The sequence below is a fragment of the Eleutherodactylus coqui genome, chromosome 1 (genome assembly GCF_035609145.1).
Source record: "Eleutherodactylus coqui strain aEleCoq1 chromosome 1, aEleCoq1.hap1, whole genome shotgun sequence".
Classification (NCBI taxonomy): domain Eukaryota; kingdom Metazoa; phylum Chordata; class Amphibia; order Anura; family Eleutherodactylidae; genus Eleutherodactylus; species Eleutherodactylus coqui.
The window spans coordinates 201,224,030-201,247,073 of record NC_089837.1 but is presented as its reverse complement, the minus strand read 5'-3'; the positions used below and the strand labels follow the sequence as shown (position 1 = coordinate 201,247,073).

Here is a 23,044-nt window from a genome sequence, read left to right as displayed (position 1 = left end):
CTTCCATGTGAGCATTCCTTTTCTAATCTGTATATGGTAATAAGTGAATGAGATGTGCTACAGTTTCATCTTTGTTAACGAAGGGCTCTCACATGAGCGGCTTTTACCTTGTATTACCCTCGCGTATAATACGTGGTAACGACTTACATTACTTTCAATGCTGCCTCTCACAAACAGCATGCAAAAAATGCAACATGCATTCTTGGAGTATACTAGTGTATGGGGATTTGTTGGCACACAGCAGTAGGCTTGTGTGCGAGCCCTAATTTAGCAATTATTTTAATAACACACGGGTTCAAACATTTCTTATTACGACTTTATAGCATCGGCCTTTGTATGGCTCACTTACCTTATTTTGCAAGGAGGATAAAGGACAGCAGTCATGTGACATAGGAACTGCATGCCGAGCTTTAAAAGTAACCTGATATGTGGCCGACATCCTATAGAGCTGAGCAGATTGATGTATAGTTCTATGGCAAAAGCTTAAGTATTACTCATGTTTTATTCATTCAAATCCCTGTTCTTTTAATGCTTGGGACTCTAGTGGGAAATCCTAATAGTTGATCAGCAGAGTAGCGATCTGTCACTAATGGGACCGCCCACTGGACCTCTAAACTGAGAACAAGCAAGGATTTAAATGGATACATGGTTTCAATGTGCTTAGTGTATGTATACATTAAATATGCATGAAAAAAACCGCATGCAAACCTATACAATTTTTAAGCACGTGCCCCCCCCCCTTTTTTTTTTTTTTTAAAGCATACACCTTAAGCATATATCCATAAGTTTGTCTGTTTTTGCATTTAATGACTTCTACTTTTTCACTGTAAACTCTTTAAAGGGAACCTGTTGCCTCCCTGCAGCACCATAAATAAACTTATGGTGCTACAGAGGGAGGTGGCAGGTTCTCTTTAATAAAGTTATATTAAAGTCTCTTTTTAGGGCATTTCGAGAACAAAAAGCCTATACATCAAGCATATGGAAATGTACAGCTTTGTTTCCGTTCACCACATTGACTATAATGTAAAACTTTTCAATCCCACAAACAAGTGCACAATAGTAAGGGAGGTAACATGCATGCAAGTCTCGGCTGCATTCAGCCTTGCTCTGCATAAAGCCCTACAAGCTTGATGGCCAAAGCGTGATGTGGACAGCCCCTGGGGCCCTTTTACATGGAACAATTAATTTCAAAATTGTTTGATCGTTCAATGTAAACACGGCCAACAATTGCATGACAAATGATACTTCACTCACATATCGTTTGTCCGTTTTATGCAGGCATAAGCAAAAAATCATTGTTTGCAACTCGTTTCGTGTAAACTACTAGGGAAAGACTAAACAATAGTGCGAGCGCAGTGTAAACTATCTGCACATGTAACTCGAATGTTCGCTCGTGCCAATCTGCTCAGCTCCAACCCGTGCCATAACATGACAGGTTCGTCGTAAGGAAGTCGCCTACAAGTAAAGTGCGCACTTGTTTGTAGCCTCCTCACCTCTGTCCTGCGTATAACACATTATCTCCTGTGTGCTACTGATGGCCTGCAATTTCCTTGTGAGATTTACATTTTGATTTCGTCTCAATGAGTTGAATCCCGGAGTAAGAGGAAGATGGATGTGCTTTTTACTAGAGAGATATCCGCCTCTTGTCTAGTTACCTGGTGCAGAGGTTATCTCGCCTGGACGTATATCACATGACTCCGTAGCACCCAGTAAGATGATAATCGCCAGCTACATAAATCACTTCTCTCATGGACAGCAGCTTGTGGTGTCATTGACGTTATTCCAAGCTTACTAGCCACCTAGTATTCCTATACGGCCTCTGCTATAGGGATGCACCTGTGCTATTGGACTGGTGATAGTCATGTCACCTCTTTGTGCAGTTTACAGTAAGCATAGCAATTATGTTGTGAGAATATTAAATCTTTATATAGTCCCAAAATATTGGTCAGTGCTTTACAATTGGGGAAGTAACAGATGAAGTAAGCAATCAACGCAAATGACATTAAAAGGAGTAAGGGCCTTCCATAGGGGTGTACAATGTGGACTGAGAGTATTCCCAGCTGCTGGGTATCTCCACATGGGACGGATATGCTGAGAACCTGTAGCATATTACAGTAGTAACATAGTGGATGATATTTTGTAACCTGGTCCACACGCCGCAGAAGTAATCTGGATAGCAGTTGACATGTAGTGCAGATTTAAAATGTGCAGAATGTCAATTTGCTGCCAATGTTCATTGTGGAATTCATCATTTTCAATAAGCAGAATGAAGTCAGCATCAGCATGCAAAACGTGGATTTGTCAAGAATCCGCTGTGGATTTTACAGCAAATTCCATGGCAAATCTTTAGCAGGCTTTTCGGCTATAGATTATGTCCCATATGTTTTAATTGCTGACTATAGTTATTATATTGAACCTACACATGCCGTCTGGATAGCCACCAATAGCTCAGTGGTGTTTGTAGGTGCATTATCTCAGGTACGACTGAAGCTCTCTACAAAATCCGGTGAATGTGCAGGCCACACCATTTGTATGAGCGCTCCAAAATGCTTCTAGAACTACTTCTACGCAACCTGGGTCCGATGGCATACTACATTATCGAGCTGAAATACCACATCGTTGTCAAGGGTACGTGAAGTCAATCAACGGCTGCAAATGGTCATCCAGCAGTGAAACGTAGTGGCTACCGGTCAATGATGTTTAGTTGGACTAGTGGACCCAACTCATGCCATGAGAATACACCCAACACCAGTCAGGAATCGCCTTGTTGTCAACTAGGGTTCACGGCTTCATGGGATTGGTGCCACACATGAACTCTAGCATTAGGTCAAACCAATTCGTACTGTGACTCATTGGACCACGCCACATGTTGCCAGTCCTATAGGGTTCAGTTGGCAACTTCGCAAGCCTAGATGAGACGCTGTATCCGGGGCCATAGTGTTAAGAGGCTCTCTGATGGGTTGTCTCTTCCGTTATCCCAAGAAAACTATAGAACACTGCACTCAGCTGTGAGGTATGCACGTGGGGCCTCCTGAATTAAATATGGTGTTATCTTTGCCAGAGCTGCTTTGTTTATACGGACAGTTTCAGCAGCACATTCCAAGTCACGATCCTTAAAGGGGTTTTCTGGGGGAAAATGCTGTTGATAACCTATCCTCATGAATAGTTAATTGGCAGGGGTCCACAGCTCAGGATCCCAACTGATCAGTTGATTGTGCATCAGCTGACAGTGCCGCAAATACACAAGAGTTGGAGCGGAAGCTTCTGCTCCGACCCTTGTGTAGTGGCCGGTGTTTGTAACTGCAGGCACTGTTCCCATTGATTTTAAAAAACGGTTTACCCTTACCCATGTGGCTAGAGGGAAGGAAGCAGGGCCGGATTCAAGCTGTGTTGATGAAGTCAAGTGAGTGTTAAGGCCCATTTGGACACAACGATTATCACTCAAAATTATCTCTCAAGCCATCTTTTGAGCGATAACCGTTGCGACGAAACGCGCAGCTATCGTGCACTTTTCATGCACTGTTCGGTCATTGCTCATTTTTAACAAATGACTCTTATCAGCGCCACACGCTGATTTTCTCAGTGGGTGGTCCTGATAGCATTCTTTCAGCTGGTATCCTCCTGCTGGCAGTTCTCAGAAGGACACCATCTGAAAGCACTGAGAACAAAGCAGCTGTTTGCATATCCAAAACAGCTGCATTGTTCTTTAAAGCTATTGAGGCAGTATCCCACTCCAGCTGCATTAACTCTCTAGTAGCTAATTAGCTACTTAGAGTTATGTATCATTCCATGTAAGGGGAGGAGAGGAAATCGACATTTTTATTTGGGCTGTATTGCCTACCCCTAGCAGTGTCTGATATTGCAGTTCAGCTCCATCCACATGAAGTCCCAAGGACAATTCTCTTAACATTCAAATACATCCTGGGACAGGAAGGGGTTAAAAAAAATGAAGTCAATATTTTGGAGCTTAAAATCAATTACTAGTTTCCCATAGTTAAGGTCATGTGTTAGAGATATTTATAGGGCCAAAGCATAAACTTGTTAAGTGTGAGAATTAGCTTGGCATGTGTTTGCTGTAAAAACCAAACCTCACCTGGCGCCTCCTGCCAATCTTCTCAGTTCTGTTCTTTCCTCTCCTTGGGCTAATGTGATCCCATGATAGATGGCCAGTAATTACCGCAGCCAACCGCTGGCCTCAGGCTGTGAGCTCAGGGGTTGGCTGCTGCAGGCACATGCACCTGATCACACTGTCTGGAAGGGAGGTGCCAGGTGAGAGTCCGTATTAGTGTATCTTGACGCCACCAGGAAGTTCTGGTGGAGTCAAGATAGACAGGGGGGTGACGCCCCTTGTATGTGATTGGGCAAATACTTTCCTTGCCTGCAGCTGCTGGCAGCCTAGTAAGATGCACCATACAACTGTACTAATGTCATGGCCGCGGCAGCACTTGTCGAACAAGCCGGAACCCCCCTCTACGCACAGAGCGGGTTTGGCAGCAGGGAGGCCACAGCGGCCGTGAAGCGGCTTTGCCGGCGGTGCCCACCGAGAAATGCCTAACGCCTCTCCCCACATGGAACTAACAGCCGCTGGCCCCACACTGCAGCCTTTCACTGTGAGGACACTACGCGCATAGTGGGTTCGGCAGCACGGAGACCACACCGGCCATCAAGCGGCTTTGCCGGCAGTGCTGGGCGACAAGTGCCTCACCCCCCCCCCCCCCCCTCCCCACATGGAACTGACAGCCACCGGCCCCAGACTGCAGGCTCTCACTGCGGGGACACTGACTGGCATGCCTCCCCCGCACACAGGTCTAGGACACCACGGAAGCAAGCGGCCAAAAACAGCAGGCGGAGGGCAGAGCCCCGGAGGGGAGGGGAGCCGGGTACCTGATGTCACACCGCTACAGCTAAGGGACGGGTCCTTTACACAGACATGCACTTACCGTAAGCTCCTTGTAGGGCCTTCAGCTCTTGAGCCAATCGGAAGCTAGGGGTGTGACAGGGGCGTTCCTCCTGGCAAGCCCATAGCTTCCGGTGGTATCAAGATACACTAATACCGTGTCAATGGGAAATGAAATGCATGAGGGGGAATTACTACTGTGCGCACTTTCCTAATGCAGGTTACAAAATGGAAACTTATATGATTTATTGCTATGTGCCACCAAAATGTCAACTCCTTTTTTTTTTTCTTTTTTTTTCCTTTGCGTTAGTTTAGGCCATAGTCGCCTACGTGACGTCACGCGTTTTTTTAATAAGTTGTACAGTGTCAGTCTTGTGTTCAGTGTATGATGTAAAATGGGTATAGAATTCCCTAAAGTCTCTATGTAAGAAAGAACTGTTACAGTACTGTTTCCTTACGTAAATAGTGAGTTTCCAACACCACTTATGCCCATCTATTAATTTAAATGACTATACGTTAATTTTTGGGGCTTAAAGTACTCCTCAAAAATAGCAGGGGGCAAATCTTTCTTATCTTGGATAATAAATATATAGTCCAACCTCTGGACGTCTGCAGGTTGCTTCGGCAATGCTAGTTGTGCAATCATGTGTCTTTTGGTTGTAGATTAGTGTTTTATGGTCTTGTCCCGGCTTGTATAGTGTAATTCCAGTGTGGAAGTGTATCCATGGCTTCTGTTATGGGGTTGCTCATAGGGCCAGACATCAGTAATTGGATGTGGATCACCTCTGTTCTTCATCTTGCCTGTATGATGTAACAATGCTGCGGATTCCTTTAAGGCTTGTCACATCCTTGTATGCGGAGTGATGTCTTGTTTTATCTGACAGAGGAGCTGCTAGAAAGAGCCGTACAAATGATGAAACTAGAATAACTCGCATCCTCTGTTTAAGGGCTCGTTCACACGAGTGTCTTTGTGCGGCGAGATACGCTGCGCCGAATCCCCATTCATTTATATTGGGGTGTTCAGACGAGCGTATTTTTTCATGCGACTTTCACTTGTGTGAAAAAATATGTGGCATGCCCTATTTTGGTGCGTCTTACAAGCTGAAATGGACCACTGAAGCCAACGAACGTGTGTATTTGCGCATCTAAGCAATTGGCCCTTCTGTGTGTGTTTTTTGTTTTTGTTTTTTTTGTGTGTAAATACTCTGCATATTTTTACGTATGCAAATAAAGGCAGAAGGGCCCAAGCACACAGAGAATGTATGCCGTAGAATAACTCCGCATGAAATCCACCTCAAATTCCGCATCTTTTTGGCACAGATTTTTTGCACAGATCTGCACTCAGCATTTTGCCCGTCATTGGCAAAATCTGCATGCGGAATTTTAACACAGAAAACCTAATTTCTGCAAATTTCTATGTCACTTCTTGATGAATAAACCACGGAAATTTCACATACGGATCCACACAAAAAGTCACGTGAAAAACCCCCCCAGATTTTTAGAGGCCTGACTCTTGTGGCGTTTTTCCACTTGCATCCACACACTGAATTTTCCCTGTCAATGGACAGGATCTGTGTGCGGAAAATCACGTTTCCGTGTCGAAATTTTGCGTGCGGATTCATGACAAAAAGCCAGATTTTGGTGTGGTTTTTGAGGTGGCATTCAGTGGCATATTCCATCTCGCCCATTGGAGTACCTTCACAGGCTGTGGATTTGGTGCAGATCCGTAGCCCAATCTCTGATGCAGAGACTGACCTTAACCCACATCACAATCTATACCATTTGTTGCGAATTGTGACGCAGATCTGCAGCAGATTTCACCCGTACAATTGAAGGGATCCGCACCAATCGTGCAGGTGTTTGTGAGATTTGATATGGATTTTGGGGCAGATTTTCCACTGTGGAAAATGTACACCAGTTCCGTTGCGTGTGAACACACTAAGGGGGTTTTCAAAGGTACAGTAATATTGGGGAAAGGACGGCAAATAATTAAAAATGAAAAAAAGACAACCCCCCCCCCCCCCCCCCCAAACTTTAGGCTATACTCACTGCTACATTTAACCCCTGGTATTCTGCCGTGCTGCCATCCTCACCTCTGATCTTTATTGACAAACTGCAGCGGTGACCTGTTACTGCGACAGCCAATCACGGACCTCCACAGTCTTGAGTTTTGTACGCCAGAGTCCAGTGATTGGCTGCGTCGGTTACATCTGCATGCAGAACATCACTGTTGCAGCCAAGTATACGGAGACCAGCGGCGCTGAACCAACATGGGAAGGAAGTGATGAGTACGGTTATTTTAACCATCTGTTGCCCCCTCTTCAATTTTGCACTAACTAATTTAATCCTTCAGTACCTGTCCTGTCACTTAATCGGGTCATCTGATTTTAATTTTTCTTTATCCCCCGTCCCCATTAAGCCCACACTTGTTGTACACAGTCATTTTGTAACTTATGTAATTAGTCTACCCCTCAGTTTGGTGGTATGGTCCAGTGCTATCCTGTATATGTGTGCTGTCACTGGTGACGCTTCCCTTTCAGGGCATTTATTTCACTAGTGGCATGGGATTGGCTGCCGTGGACATATGGGCACAGCACCGGTGGGAAAGACTAGTGGCTAATGACTTGCCAACTACTGGTTCTTTTGTAGTTTTATAGTATTCCATCACTTAGCCCAATTAAAAAAATATATATATATATATATTTTTAAGAGTGTTGAGCAGCCCTTTAATGGTTGCATGCCATGATAATCCGGCCCCTTGGTGGAATTTGGTGTGAGCTCTTCATTATTCTGTGTGCATTATCGTGCCCACTCTTATCTTGTTTTTAGGATTACTTGTGAGATCCAGTGTTTGTCAGTACCGAGTGTCTTGCCAAGAAGACATCCGTAGACACTGTCCCTAATGATGACACAGCTGGATCCTGCCGTTTGTCACTGACTGGCTGGTGTGTGATTTAGGGTGCTCATGTACTTGGCTGTCTCTTCCAATTCCTTTCCTCAAAGATGGAGCTGCAGCTGTGTGGTTTGCTGGCAGCCCTGTCATACACATACTGTGTCTTTGAGGAGTCAAAGCGCTGCATAGTTGAAAATTGTCAGCCTCGGTCTAATGAAACATAGAAGTCTTGCCTCAAAACAGTGTAATGTCTGTCAAGTTCCTGACAAGTGCCTGGCTAATCTTATATGTGAGCGCTCCGAAAACCCCAATGTATAGTGTAATCCTATGTACCTATAGAAGGCTGAGGTCTATACGGACATTATTAGTCATGGGCAGATCTGCATCCATTCGCTGTGACGTTGGGTTGCACCAATGCAGCAGGAAACGTGTAGGAAATTGTTGCTTTCTAATCTTTTAATGACTTCTGAAGGCTAAACTGTAGCTGTGCATCTATTTGAACTCCCCCGACAGAAGTGCGCTGTCCGACCCTCCTCCTTCCCGTGGTAGCGTAATTATATTTTTGTGTGTATGTGCGTGTGACTGATCTTGACTGTAGCTTTAGATGACTAGTGATGCACAAACAGAAAACAGATGGACGCAGAAATTCAACTTTGCATATCTATGGCATCCGCGCAGCAAGTTGAGCGACCATAATGATGCTAATAAATTTGCTTTCATAGAGATCTCAACAAATGCTGCATACAAATTGGACTTGTAAGAATGCACAAAATGTTTCGGTACTTTGTGAAAGTGCAATAATTTAAATTGCTCCTCTGTCAAACATTAAGGAATTAGGAAGCCCTTGTAACATGATGTAGCGCGATGTCAGCTCTGATTAGACGAGCAATTAAAGGGAAAGGACGCTCGGAGATGGGCACCTCAGGCTGATGGCCGTGTATGCCCGTGCATTGTCGCCTCATCCGATGGCACAGATTTACGTTTCCTGCTATTTAACCCACAAGATGATATTGAGGGTGAATGCCTGCTGCAGGGTGGTGATGGTCAGGATGCAGGCAGTATTCATGTGCTTTCCCTGCAGGTGGCGAGCTATGGGCAGCTGTGTGGTATAAGCCGAGTGCAGGCAATGCTACGTGTGGGCTTGTGGATTACTATTAATGGTGACTTTGGCTGTTTTCACAGTATTTGTGTTTTGTGGTCATGGTGAAAAACCCATGAATGGATATTCTGTGGTGTTGAAATGACATCCCCAGGTCACGAGAAGTGACAATGAGATGGTGACATTACCTCTCCCCTTAGGTCACTACTATATTCACTTCGAGGTCAGATGGCGCTTATTAAGATCAGATCAAGGACAGGTTTCACATAGTGTTGACCCCCTTTCATAGCATGTTAGAAATATTAAAACACCGTTACGATGTTGTTTTTAAAGTCTATAGTAATACATTAAAAATTCTGCTTGCACACCGTTTTTGTAGTATATTCAGGATCAGTGGCGTTTTTATTAAAATGCGGCATCCTGTGCGTATGGCGTTTTTTTGTTTTTGTCTTGCATGTTTTCTTTTTTCCCCTCCTTCTTCAGAGTATATTTATGCTAGTGAAAATACTGCGGAATTTCCGTGGCAATTTTTTCACATTTTCAGTAAAGTCAAAATTTGCAACATCAGTACGGATTTTGACTCTAAATCAGCTGCACTTCCGCAGTGGATTTCAGAGGATACTGCACTCCCACCTCACCTCTGACGGTTTTGCTCTCTCGGTGCTTCCTTCATGGCACACCCGGTGGCCTGTAATCGGAGCAGCGCTGCTGCTGATGTGATGTGTCTATTGAGTGCAGCGCCGCTGGTCAGGTGATGCCACTTCCATACCATCTGATCAGCAGTGCTGCACTCACTAGAGGCCGCTGGGTGCCTGGTGAAGGAAGCGCAGAGAGTGTGAAAACTTTGCAGGTGAAGGGGGGTGAGCACAAAACCAATCCCATATTCTCTGATGGGGCCCGTTTCGTGTCAGTGGTATCCTCTGTGGACTGTGAATAGCTTCGCAAACTGTACAGCTTTCCAGTCTGTCATATATTTTACAGAGAATGTGTAAAATGAGTCCTTCTGAAATGCTAAATATTTCCTACATCTTCTAGGCATTCTACGAAATGCCAAAAAGGCATACCAGCAAAGTATAAACTACCACCGCGAGCCGTGGACTGGCCCCCCACCCCCCAGGCAATCCATTTTTTTCCCTGCACCACAAAGGATGATGATTCCACCTTGGCACCATCACACCCCATCATGTCTAATGTCCTGCAATCTTAACGCTTGTCCTCGTTCATCTTCTTCCAATGTCCCCGCAGTCCATCGCCATCGTCTTTCATTCACGAAGATAGGCCTGTGTCACACAGGTGTATTTACTTGCAGAAACGGGAACCCAGTGTGTATATTTTGCGTGCACAATTGCATCAGTGGCATTCAGCTACGCATACGCGCGATTGGCCCAGGCCGAAGTCATGTCATGTCCTGTCATGTAGTTTTGTACTACTTGTCACATTCTCATATTCTCCCACCTCCTCCATAAAGGCCTTTTCATGACTCTTCCTACTTTGCTTAAGGCCGCATGCACACAGGCGGGTCAGATTCCACATGTGGGAGCCCGCTGCAGAATCCGACCCTGTGCCCGGCTGCGAATCCGTACTGCGAATGGATCTCCATAGGAAGTAACAGGCGGTATTTGCTGCGGATTCCCCAGCAAACATCCACCCATGTGCATGCGGCCTAAGTAGTACTTGTCGCTCTGTACACTGCCTAGAGAAAGTATATAGCCTAGTTGAATTAAGCGCACCTTACAGCCGTCCATTGCTGTAACATGTACGCCAGAACATGGCGGATAAATGTGAGAATGAGCGGTCTTTCGGATTGTGGATTATACACATGAGGTAACTTCGTGTCTCATCCGGTCTGTTTTCCACTTGTAGGGGGCATGAATGCCACAGCTGCTGATATGGCGCTACTTGGCACTATTGCGACCTCCTTTCTAGGGTGCTTTCAGAGTGGAGGTGCGGAGTGCAGTGATACGAGGGGGTTGTTAGAGCAATATGGCCGCATCGTTCTCGATGGTTTGCATGCCGGTAAATATATTTAAGTGGTCGGTGAGCTTTACCAGCCTATTTTAAAAAGCAGAGGAACCTTTTGTTGCTGAGCATTGTAAAATAATCCAGCGTTTGCTGCCGTCTGCTTCAAGGCCTCCCGCTCTCAAGGTCATTCTTTGTCTGAGGGAACTGGCAGAAAATAAAAATAGCATACATGTCAGCCATGATACTGGAGAGGAATGTGACTCTTCCTTGTCAGCGTGTGTAAATATAGAATATATACACATGGCTTCTACGTCTATGGTTGAGGTACCACATGTAATATACAGTATACGGAGGGCTGAGGAGAGAGGGCGGTCAGCACTCCTTCATACATCTCTGTTCTCATGATTAATGTGGCCTCCTCCTGAGGTAATAGATATATATTATGGAATGTCTGTGGGTTTGTCCTTCTTGCCCCTGCCTATGTTATATGGGCTGTTACCTCTATACTTCTCTGTCTTGCCGGCATTTCCTATGTGTTTGTAATCCTCTTTATATCTTAATAGTATACTAGTAATTATTAGGAAATTAATAGTACCAGTTGCCCCACACAGCTCTGCTACATATCACACACAGCTTTACTACATCCATCCTGATCCCCACATATCACACACACAGCTCTACTACATCCATCCTGATTCTCACACACACCCACACACACACATCTACTACATCGTACATCCATGCTGATTTCCAGACATCACCAGCTCGGCTAACTCCTGGATACAGTGATCAGCCCCTGGTCATGTGATCACTGACTCCACCCACACACGATCACATGACTGTGATATCACAGGTCCTGTCAGCTGCTTATCCAGTATACAGACAGTACTTTCTACCAAACTGCACAATGGCTCCTCCTGCAGCAGTGACGTCACCACAGTTTCTTCAGCCCACTGGGTGGCGGTAGGTCAGTGTCTTCTGTCAGGACCGCTGAGTTGTGTCTGAGATAATAACGGCTTAGTTGTATTCTCATTTTGTTATTTTTATCCTTCCCTTGCAAGAGCTCTGTGTTCTTCTGTTGGTTAGGCTCTGTGTTTTATATATATGGAAGGACCTGTGATGACGTCACCAGGGGTGGAGCATGAGAAGCACCCACACACACACACAAACATACATATTCGTGGGCAAGTGGTTGTTAGTAGTTTGATGCACATAGCACCACATTTGGAGACAGGAAAGTGCCACAATGCACCTGTAACAGAGATGAAAATCATGGCTTAGTTGTATTCTCATTTTGTTATTTTTGTCCTCCCCTTCCAAGAGCCCTAACGGTGTTCTTCTGTTAGTCGGGCTCTGTGTTTTATATATGTTGCAGGACCTGCGATGATGTTACCAAGGGTGGAGCATGAGAAGCACCCACATACATACTAACAGATCGTTAGTAGTTTGACTGTAGTTGTGTTTTCTGCCATGTGAATGGTGGTGAATACTTGCCCGCTGTATATCTATAGCGCTACATCAATTCTATCGGTGAACATTTTATAAAGCTCTTATTGGCGCTCCTTTTGCCTTGTTCACCAGTTGTGCATTGCTCTCAGGTAATTTTGGATTGTACCATGTATGTACATATAAAAAAATTGCTTGAGGAAGGGACTTTCCAAAGGAGGACAACCCCTTTTATTGTACGTTGCAAAGCTTTTTCTGTGAGCCTGGACTTGGATCCTAAGGCCTTTTCATTAATTGTAAGCTCTTACGTGACTTTTCTGCCTGCGTCAAGTTGAAACTTGTTTCACAGGAAGCCAGACTGCTTGTATAGAATCGGCTTCACACAAGCAGAATCCGCTGCCTGCATGTGACCGTCGTAAGTATCTAATGACATTGCGTACTTGTTGCATGACGATTGGTGGCACACAGCATCTTGGCGTGTTTGCGCGTGTAATACGCACCAAGATAGAACATGCTGCGATCCTTATTGCGCCGTGTTTCATGCAATATGCGTGAGTGGTAACATGGGAGCCTACAGCAGATGGGTACAGCGTGCTACATGTGCAAAACCCATGTGCATAATATGCTGACGCCACACGTTCATGTAAAGGAGCCCTAACCCTTTCTATTGCATCTGGTTACATAATACTTAAGAACGACCCAAAACATTCTGAAGTGAAATCCTTGTCTTTACCCTATATGACCAACTGCACAGGAACAGATTTGCATTGTGGAATCTGTGGTCAGCACAGCGGTTACGCAGCAGATAACGTTCGTACCATGCTATGTAAAAACTCTTCTTCCTGCACTCTTACGGAAACCAATTGCGATTTCCACGAGTGGACGACAAATCACAGCATGTTCTATTTTAGAGCGGATTTTGCACAGACGCCTTCCATTGATGTCAATAGAAGCTGTCCAATCCCCGACTCACCGCAGCCATCCGCAGTGCAAATTAAGAAGAAAAGTAACAGGTACGCGTGGTCGCTGCATGCGGAATCCAACCCGTTCGTGTGAGAGCCGGCCTAGAGCTTTACTAGAATTATTCTCTAGGTTTGCTATGTGCCTTCATAGTTTCAGGGATTTTTCCGTGTCAGGCCAATAAATAATACTATTCCATAAGGCACTCCGACCACCTATTTTACCATGAAACGTCTATTGTGAAGTGGTGCTCTCCAATAATCTGATATTGACTCTACTTGCGGACCAGATTAGACTCCTCGTTCAGGGTTCCCTCTCATTTTCTGTTTGTTGTTCATCTGCTCCCCTCGGTAATTGTCTTGCAAGTCTCCCATTCCTCTTGTGAGGGTAATGCACTAGGGTGGCCAGTAGAGACATCTTCCACACTTGATGGTGTCATTTGTTATTGACCTTCTTGTATTCTGGCAGTGTTTTATGCTTTGATGACCACTCGTATACCCAATAATAACACCATACACTTGACAGAGGCCATGTCTTGTTGAGTAAAAAAAAAGTGTAACTGAAATGTTTACTACGTGGAGATCCTTGGGCTTTTGGCTAAAATTTATTAGAAAACTATGCATCTAAAGTAGAATTGGCTCATGCAATTATATGGGACCATCTCCGCTGCACGGCACAGGGTCTTTGGAATACAATGTAACGGTGTAGAAATGAGAGAGGGGGTCTGTAAGCTCTTATTATGTATATTTATTTGCACAGCTGGGATGTATGACATATAGCTAATTTTTCAACAGTTGGTTAGCCACTATTCATAAGGGGTTAAAATTGAATCTGGTTTTCTCCTGTGAGCACTATTTATAAAAGTACTTAGGATGATTAAACTGTCACGCTAGTGATTAATGGACAGTGCTTTTGCTGATTTGTCAGCTCTCTCAATTTCAGAATTCAATCATTTTCTTTTGTGTGGAGAGCCTGCAGGCCTGTAGAAGTCTTACCTCCCGAGTTCTGCCGCGAGGCTTTCATCAGCCCCACCACCGCCGGCCGCTCCTACCCTTCAGCTCACATGCTTAAACTCACTTGACGCTGTTGAAGTTTGCTTAATTTCTCTTTTGTTTCCTCAAGTGAAATGCGGACTGGAATTGTATTTGCTGCCCTGTATATTTACTCGGTGCAGATGTCCTGTTGTAGGCTGAACTTTTTTTTTTTTTTTCTACAAGCGAAGTGAATTTGCTGAGGATTTTGCCAAGAGTACTGTAATCTTTTTAAATTCCGCCTATGTAGGCTGAATATAACCTTATGGCCACAGAGGAAGCATAATAATGTAAAGACTGTTACAATAGCAAGTGAGTACAACCCCGTAATCCAGAGTAATCTCCTGCATTGCCAGGGATTTGGTTATCATTTTTAAAATCAACCAGCTGATTATGTAAAACAAACTCCAGTCTAGTGCAGAACGCCGGCTTGTACCCTGGGAGCCAGTTTTGCTTACTTGCTTGGGGCAGCATTTTTCCCTGGTCTCTCAGGTCCATTATGTTGTTGCCCTTTCAATTTATTTGACACACTTGATATATTTTCTACTGTGTTTTATTAGAATGACCTTTCAAATTAAAAGAGCATGTTATATGCTTGCTTCTTTTTTTTTATTTAAGCATTTCTATTTTAGTCGACATCCATCACTTTTTTCATAAATTCTCAGCAGTCTGTGTTGGGTTCAGTACAAACCCCCTGAAAGAGGCTGTACTTGGGGTTTACTATCGGCATTGTAGGAAGCATCCTTTCAATCCAAAAAAAACAAAGCTGGGAATAATAATCCTTATTTTGTTGCAGCGAGAACTCTGCCTGCTCCCATTCATTACAAGGGGAGACATGTGACACAGGAACATGTATGCATCTGTCTCAGGAGTATGGCTATGTTCACATCTGCATCAGAGCCTCCATATGGCTGGCACACAATGCCCAACACTATGGCACAGAATTTCCAAAGAATTGTCAAAGGCAAAAAGATAGCCTAATGGTTTATTGACATATGTGCTCAAAACGGACAAAGACACTAAAAATTAAGGCATAGGTGGTTGAACTAAATCCTTACTGAGTCCATAAAAAAAAGAACTAAATATATATTGCTAGGCAGGCTGTGAGGGCAGTTCCTCCCCCTTTTTACCCCTTTACTTTACATAAAGTATATCATTTTATATTCTCTTTTGGGAGGGTATAATCGTTGGGTTATCTTTTTGCCTTTTGGCAATTTTTTTGGTGATTCTGTTAATTTAGCCATGTATACTCTAGGGCTGCTTCCGCTCTATAGTGTCGAACTGTATAGCACAGCATACTGCACTGTTTTGTCTTGGACAATGCTGGAGGGCCGGACAAACCCCATTCTAGTCGGTGGATTCCATCTGGTGCCACGTCTATCTATTGTAGACTGATCCGGCATTCCGTTTTCCATGACGGAGCAGGGCTTTGATAAGCAGCTGAAAAGTGTCTGTGCAGTCATAGCCTAATAATAAATGTCCTGGTGAGGTATAAATACTCATATTAAACTGACGCCAGCTTCTTTACCCTACAACTTTTCCATTGTGATGGCGGAGCATCGCCACGGCATATTGCGTTCTCAGGTTTCATGCTTACTTGAAAACAATCCCTTGATAATTTTAGTTTTCGCTGAATATTAGGAGAAGGATATTGTGATCATTGCATTTACGGTACAAATTCTATATGTGTGAGTGAGGTTGGTGTGAACAGGATTAAAATGTAATGCTAAAAAGTGTGGTCTTCCATATAGAGTAATATTCCTTGGTTCTGTCCATTTGGTAGCCCATGACAATGGCCACATTACCAGGTACCGAGCGACACTGACAGTTCACGTTCTATATTAGAAGAATTTAATTTGCAGTTATGGGTAATTTCAGCTATTGATTATTGTTTTTTTTCTTTCAAGCAGAGATCAGCAGAGTACGGAAAGACATGTACAACGACACATTAAATGGTAGTGGCAACACTGACAGGCGAAGTGCCGAATTGCCAGATGGTATTGGACCTATTGTACAGTTGCAAGAAAAACTTTATGTGCCTGTAAAAGAATATCCAGATGTAAGTATATATTTTGTATATCATCATCGATGTTTTGGAAGGAATGATATTTTGTGGAAAAACATTGTATGTACCCTGTTTCCCTGAAAATAAGACATACCCTGAAAATAAGACATAGCATGATTTTTGAGGATGCAAAATGATTTTTCAGGCCTTTTGTGGATGCTTGAAATATAATCCCTACTCCAAAATGAAGCCCTGCTAACAGTTAATTAAAAAAGTCAATTTAAATAGTGTCCAGGCACCTATACATGTAAAAAAAGTTAAACCTTTTTGAACAAAAATTAATAAAAGACATTGTCTTATTTTTGGGGAAAAACGGTACATATTACAATTACATTGCTGTATCTTTGAGGTTGTGGCTGGGCTCGCAAGAGCGTATCTCGCAGCGTTCCGGCTGCAGCATATATCCGGGCAGCCACTTATGCAATAATATTGTGGCCCTGCTGTGTGCCGCCCATCGCCATGTATTATCGTGGCATGTGTGCGCACGTAATATACGCCAAGATAGAACATGCAGCGATTTTTCTTGCACATGTTTTGCGCCATTCGTGTAAGCGGTAACGTGGCCGTTATAGGAGATTGGTACAGTGCATTCCTCGTGCGTGGAATATGCAATACCGACACTGATGTAAGCTCGGCCTTTGTCTGTGATATCCCAGCATTATGGTACTAAGGTGGCTGTTAAGTATTTACATATCCCTAGATTCCAATTGACAATTGCTGTCGTTTAGGCTTGAGAGTACTGCTATGGCTAATGGGGAAAAGATTTGTCTAAGTGCTGCGGAATATATTGGCGCTATATAAATAAGGATTATTATTAGATTACACGACCCTTTCTGCCTTCACACTTTAAACTGTATCTGTCACCAATTTTGGGGGTGTTGAGTATATTTTTTTGCTATTCTCTTGTGGGCAATTATGAGAATGATCTTTTATTTTTGTGACTTTGTGCCACTCTTCAGTAACTTTCACCTTGATGTGAGTGAAGATAACCTTGTATCCGAGTCTAAAGACCAGAGTTGCAGAGCTATGACTAATCAGATTTAGCGGCGTACAGTATGTCAGGGGACTTGATTGGCAAATCAGCTTACAAAACCTGTATTCCAAGAGGTCTCATTTCAATAAGTTGCTTTTTTTTTTGCAGAGGCATCACTGAACATTATTGCTTAGTTTGTCTGCAAATCTTGTGATATCCAGCGATGCTGCCGTTATCACAGACTTCAGATTAGTTTTTTTTTTATGTCCTCTTGGAGCGCAGGTATTATTCAGCCACATGGTTAGTTGTGTCGTTATTGTAAGTAGATGGCGAACCGCTAATTTGGGTGCATTACATATATTAATATGATTTGCTTTTATATTTGTGTATTTTCTTTGTACCAAAAAGGGCAATTGTAAGAGTAAAGCGGGTTGGGACACTGCAGTGACTGACCCTCACAACTAAAGGCTATTGCAGACTCTGACATTGACAAATAATATTTCAGGGAAGGAGACAGAATTGCATCCCTGCGATAATGTGTCCATTTAAAGCTTCCCCAAAATAGATTTGGGATAGAATTTTCCAAGCATGAAATGGGTTTCTGTTGTTCGATTTTCATTTTTAAATTTAGATGCAATATCGCAATTCTAAAAACTTGAATTTTTTTTTTAGTCTCTGGTTTAAATAAAAATGAAAAGAAAATACACAGCAGAATAAATTTTAAAGGGCTGAAAATGATGAAAATGTTCCAGAGATATTGCTGACCACCTTCATTGTAATTGCCTAATGTGCGCCACAAATTTATGTGGCTGTCCTCCTGGCCACTATCACCCTGTATAATCAGGGAGTGGATGGCTGTATATACATTGCAGCAGCCTGGGTTGGTAATGCAGGCACTCTTCCCGTTGACTTTAATGGAAATTAGACTGATCTTTCGCATGCGTTTACAAAACCACGGTGTCTTACTGCGCGGTGTTTTCGGACGCATGCTTCAGCATTTTTTAAGGCACCCCGTCATTGTGCTGACTGAGGTGCGATAACAAACAATAAAACGCATTAAAATAGAGCAGACAGCGCCTGAAAATCAAGCGCCAGCCTGCAAGGCCCCATTGAAATCAATGGAGGCGTTATATCGCAATTAGCATGGCATTTGAAACACCATGCTAATCGTGGTAAAAAAAACAGGCTTTGTGACAGTGGCCTTACCAACTTGGCCACTGCGATGTGTATGGAGTTGCCTGGTCTGCCATGGTCCCGAGCAGTGGAGTAGCTATTTATGACCTATTCGGAGGCTAGGTCATCGGTAGTGTAGAAGTGGACAACCCCTTTAATAAAAGTTTTGATTCCTTTTTGTAGATATTAAACGCTATTAAGTAAAGCATTTCTGGTTCAATATAATAACATAACATTTTCCATGATGCAAGGGAGCAGCTCTGAAAAGCAGCGTCTGTCTGATCATGTGATAAAACCTGTGACGTCATAGAACCATGGCCTGTGTAGTCTGAAATCACAAGTGTTGACTGTGTGAGTTTCATTTGAATGAAATTCGACTCTGAATGTAGCCCTCTGTATTTTGTCCTGGCTTGTCAGAATATCGCAGAATATATAGGACTCCAGTCAGACCTCTGCAGCCTCATGGCTCATGGCTTGTGTTTTTACATATGTGTCCGTGTAACAAGATGGTCTGAGAGGTCTAGCCTTGCCCCTTAAGGCCTCATGCCCACGGGCACGCACGGTTTCCAAGTGTGGATTTCCGCAGTGGTTTCCACCCGTGCCCGCAGCCATGAGGCCTAACATTTTCTTCCCGCACAAAAAAAAAAAATCACATCCACATGCTTTTAATTGGCGGCTTGATTTGCGGATCTCCCGCAAATCAAATCCACCCGTGGACATTGGGCCTAAAGAGTGCAGCTTCACATTCTGGGAGAGCCAGGCCCAGTGTCCATGGGCATATTTGATTTGCGGGATCCGCGCAGGAGATCCGCAGCTCTAGCCGCCCATAGAGAAGCATGGGGCATCCGCACTTCATTTAACACCTGTGGATTTAATGATAAATTATTTGCGGATGCCACGCGCAGATAATAAATCCCAGCATGCTCCATTTTATCATGGATTATGCTTCATTCATCTCTATGGGAGCTTAGGGTCCGCAGTGCATCAGCAAATTCACTGCAGATTTGGGGGTTAAAATAAATTAGGGAGGTGGGGAAAAGGTTGGGAGGTAGAGTTGCAGATTTTTTTCAGCGCAGATGATTTGCAGTGCACCCGCGCAGAAAAAAAAACAAAACACGATCTCCCGCACACAAAAATCGTTTTACCGACTACTCGCAGAGAATCTGCTGCGAATAATTGCATGAAAACGGCGTGCCGTGGACATGAGGCCTTAGGTAAGCCCATTTATTATATGAACAAGTTCGCTCGTCAGCCTGTTTATATGGATACATCTCTGTCATTCACATTCGCTGTACAAGTGACTGAGAACAACTGAACAATCAGTAAGTGAATGACCCAACAATGGTTTTTATGCTTGCAGAAGATGAACGCTGATCGAAAAGTGACCGATTACCGTTCAGTCGTTAGCATGCGTATAGACTGAACAATTAGCATTCTCTTTTGAGCAATATTATGGTTCTTCCAGAAGGTGCCTGAAGCTTCAGCACACGATCACCACTTGTCATTGACCTCTAGGAGAAGCTTAAAAAAATCCTGAGTATCTTCCAGTTGTTGAAGGGGGTTTCAGGGACTTTAATATTAATGGCCTGCCCTCTGGAGCCTCTGCTGATCGCAGTGCGTCCCCTTCATTATTTACCAAGGGCAGCTCAGTCCCAGTCAGGTCAATGGACCTTATCTGCAATGATGGGTGCAGCCAATACAAAATTTACAAAGCTGTGCCTAACAAACAATGAGGGGGTGGGTTGTCGCTCCCTGAAGTGCTGTAGCCCCCAAAATCAGCTAATCAGCAGGGACATATATTATGTGTATTAGTAGAATATATAATTTGTAAGCAGGATTTTGCTTTTTTGCATAACTTTTTTTGCATTCTGCGCACCCCCTCCCATTTTCACTTTTGCGGTATTTTTAATTCTGACATGTTTTAGCATTTACCACACAGTTTCCCTACTTTCTTCTTCAGCCGGGCTAACACAGGCAGATTCCAATGGCCGAATCTGAGATCGGCGTCTGCGCAAGTGATTCGTGGCAAAATGCGGGCATTGAAAAGCCTGTACTTAAAGGAGATGTCCCGAGGCAGCAAGTGGGGTTATACACTTCTGTATGGCCATAATAATGCACTTTGTAATATACATTGTGCATTAATTATGAGCCATACAGAAGTTATAAAAAGTTTTTTACTTACCTGCTCCGTTGCTAGCGTCCTCGTCTCCATGGTGCCGACTAATTTTCGCCCTCCGATGGCCAAATTAGCCGCGCTTGCGCAGTCCAGGTCTTCTGCTGTTCTCTATGGGGCTCCGTGTAGCTCCGTGTAGCTCCGCCCCGTCACGTGCCGATTCCAGCCAATCAGGAGGCTGGAATCGGCAGTGGACCGCACAGAAGAGCTGCGGTCCACGAAGATAGAGGATCCCGGCGGCCATCTTCAGCGGTAAGTATTGAAGTCACCGGACCGCCGGGATTCAGGTAAGCGCTGTGCGGGTGGTTTTTTTAACCCCTGCATCGGGGTTGTCTCGCGCCGAACGGGGGGGGGGTTTAAAAAAAAAAAAACCCGTTTCGGCGCGGGACATCTCCTTTAAGCTTTTTCGCTCACATTCATGGATACAAATTGTGTATTCCGTGGGCGCAGGAAAAATCGCAGCATGCTCTATTTTGTGGCGAGTTCTGTGCAGACAGTCAATGGAAGCCATCCGACCCGCAGCCATACGCAATTAACATTGCGGCGGCACAGGGATACACGTGACCGACCACGAGCCACTGCGGTCATCCATCCGCAATACAGCAAAATAAGTTATCTAATGCTGAAAAATCCCATAGGTTTGTCATGCCAAATTCTATTTCAGTACAGCGAGCCAGAACGCTCTAAGAACAACTTGAAAGTTGTTTGGAAGTTATTTCGATGAACTTTCTGAGCTTGCGACCTTAAAGTCACATTTTCCTATTTGCGCATTTTCAGTTCTTGAAGTTTTCAGAATCTCTGATTCGGAAACTATTACCACATCTAAAATACAACCTATTACCATATTTCTAAAATGAAAACTCTAGACTCTTCTCCTGACAAAGTTTCATGGTAGCACTTTGTCTTCTCTTTTGGTAAAACCTCTGTTGAATTGTTAATTGAAGAGTATTTAACAAAATTGACTTAATCGAAGTCTTTCATCTGAATGTACTTCAATGTTAAACTGTTCTCCCTTATTCTCACAAATGAATAAATGTTTTTAAATTATAATTACAGCTTTAATAAAAAAAAAAAAAAAAAGTGCTAACTCTGATTAATGTGAAATTCACTACTGGTGTTCCTCTGTGGCTTCTTAGTCAAACTCAAGAACTCAATAATTATCACATCTAAAGAATCACGTCCTCCGAGGATTGTGGAGCTCAAAGGGCAGCAGTGATAAACAGCTTGTGCGTACTTTTTGACCATTTTCCTTAAAATGTTTAATTAGTGCAACAAAATGATGAATCTGGGGATTAATTGTACTTTGGGGAGTTTACTAACTAAATAACATATCATTGATGAATATTAAAATGCTGAAATGATATAGATAAGCTCATAGCCACGTTAAGGCTGCTCGCAGACTTCATGGTGGATATAGGTGACGTGTTAAGAACGGCCGTTGTCTGTTTCTGTAGACACATTCTGGAAATGTACTAGGAATTCTCATATTCCTACATATAAAAGTGTCTTGGGAGTGGACTTAACACAATATAACAGTTTTGCTATATAGCTTAGTGGTGTAGCAATCAGGCCTTAATATATATACTGATTGTATTGACAGAATATTTGTACATTAGATCAAAGTTTAAAGGTTTTGAAGCTTCACTTTCGTAGTGTGTCCCTCACTTTAATAAAATTGCATTCCTGCACTTGCCTGGCCTCATTGGAGCATGTATGCCCCTTGCAGAAAATACTCCTCATAGGACATGCGAGGAGAACGCTTTTCCCTGCCCACGAATGAAAATCAACTGATTTTATTTAACTTTTTTCTTTAAACTTTTTTTCCCTCTCATGGGGAAAAATCACAGCATGTCCTATTCTAGTGCGGGCCTCGCACAGAAAGCTTCCATCAGTCAATGGAAGCCGTCCATCCACAAGTCGCAGCGGATCTGTGTCATTGTTGGCACAAGTTTCTGCACTGCACATTTACAGCGGCACACCAGAGAGGAAAACAACTGACAGGTATGCGGGGGTCAATGCTGTGGCACAGGGTCTGATCCCGCTGCCAGATTTCGCAGTCAGAATGCAACCTGCCCATGGGCATTCGAAACATATCTTGTTAGAGAAAAATGCCTTTTTTACACTTAGAGACAACACTTCTCCTCCTTTCTGTACTGATCATTTACTGTAAAAACTTGTTTAGACATGGATCATTGTTTCACTGAGGAATCGGGTTACATGCTACCCATAGATATTTATGGAGAGGGGAGGGGGAAGCAGCTGCAGTGTGAAAGAAAGAGGCACCCATACTCTGCAGCTGAAGACTCTTTTAAAGCCACCCTCCAGTCAGAAGCTCAAAATTGATATGTAAGTCAGTACATGCAGGAGATGAT

At 43.6% G+C, this 23,044-nt stretch overlaps 1 protein-coding gene across 9 annotated transcripts in view; it reads left to right on the top strand.

Annotated features, from left to right (window-relative positions):
• The window catches only part of QKI (QKI, KH domain containing RNA binding), a 185,370-nt gene that overhangs the window by 38,262 nt on the left and 124,064 nt on the right, over positions 1–23,044 (top strand). For all 9 annotated transcript variants that reach the window (XR_010792940.1, XR_010792941.1, XM_066605422.1 and 6 more), the window contains exon 2: positions 16,199–16,347. Coding sequence is in view for 7 of the 9 variants with exons in the window: in XM_066605422.1 (XP_066461519.1) it covers positions 16,199–16,347 (149 nt within the window). In the remaining 2 variants the exon portion in view is untranslated. The remainder of the gene's footprint in view (positions 1–16,198; positions 16,348–23,044) is intronic.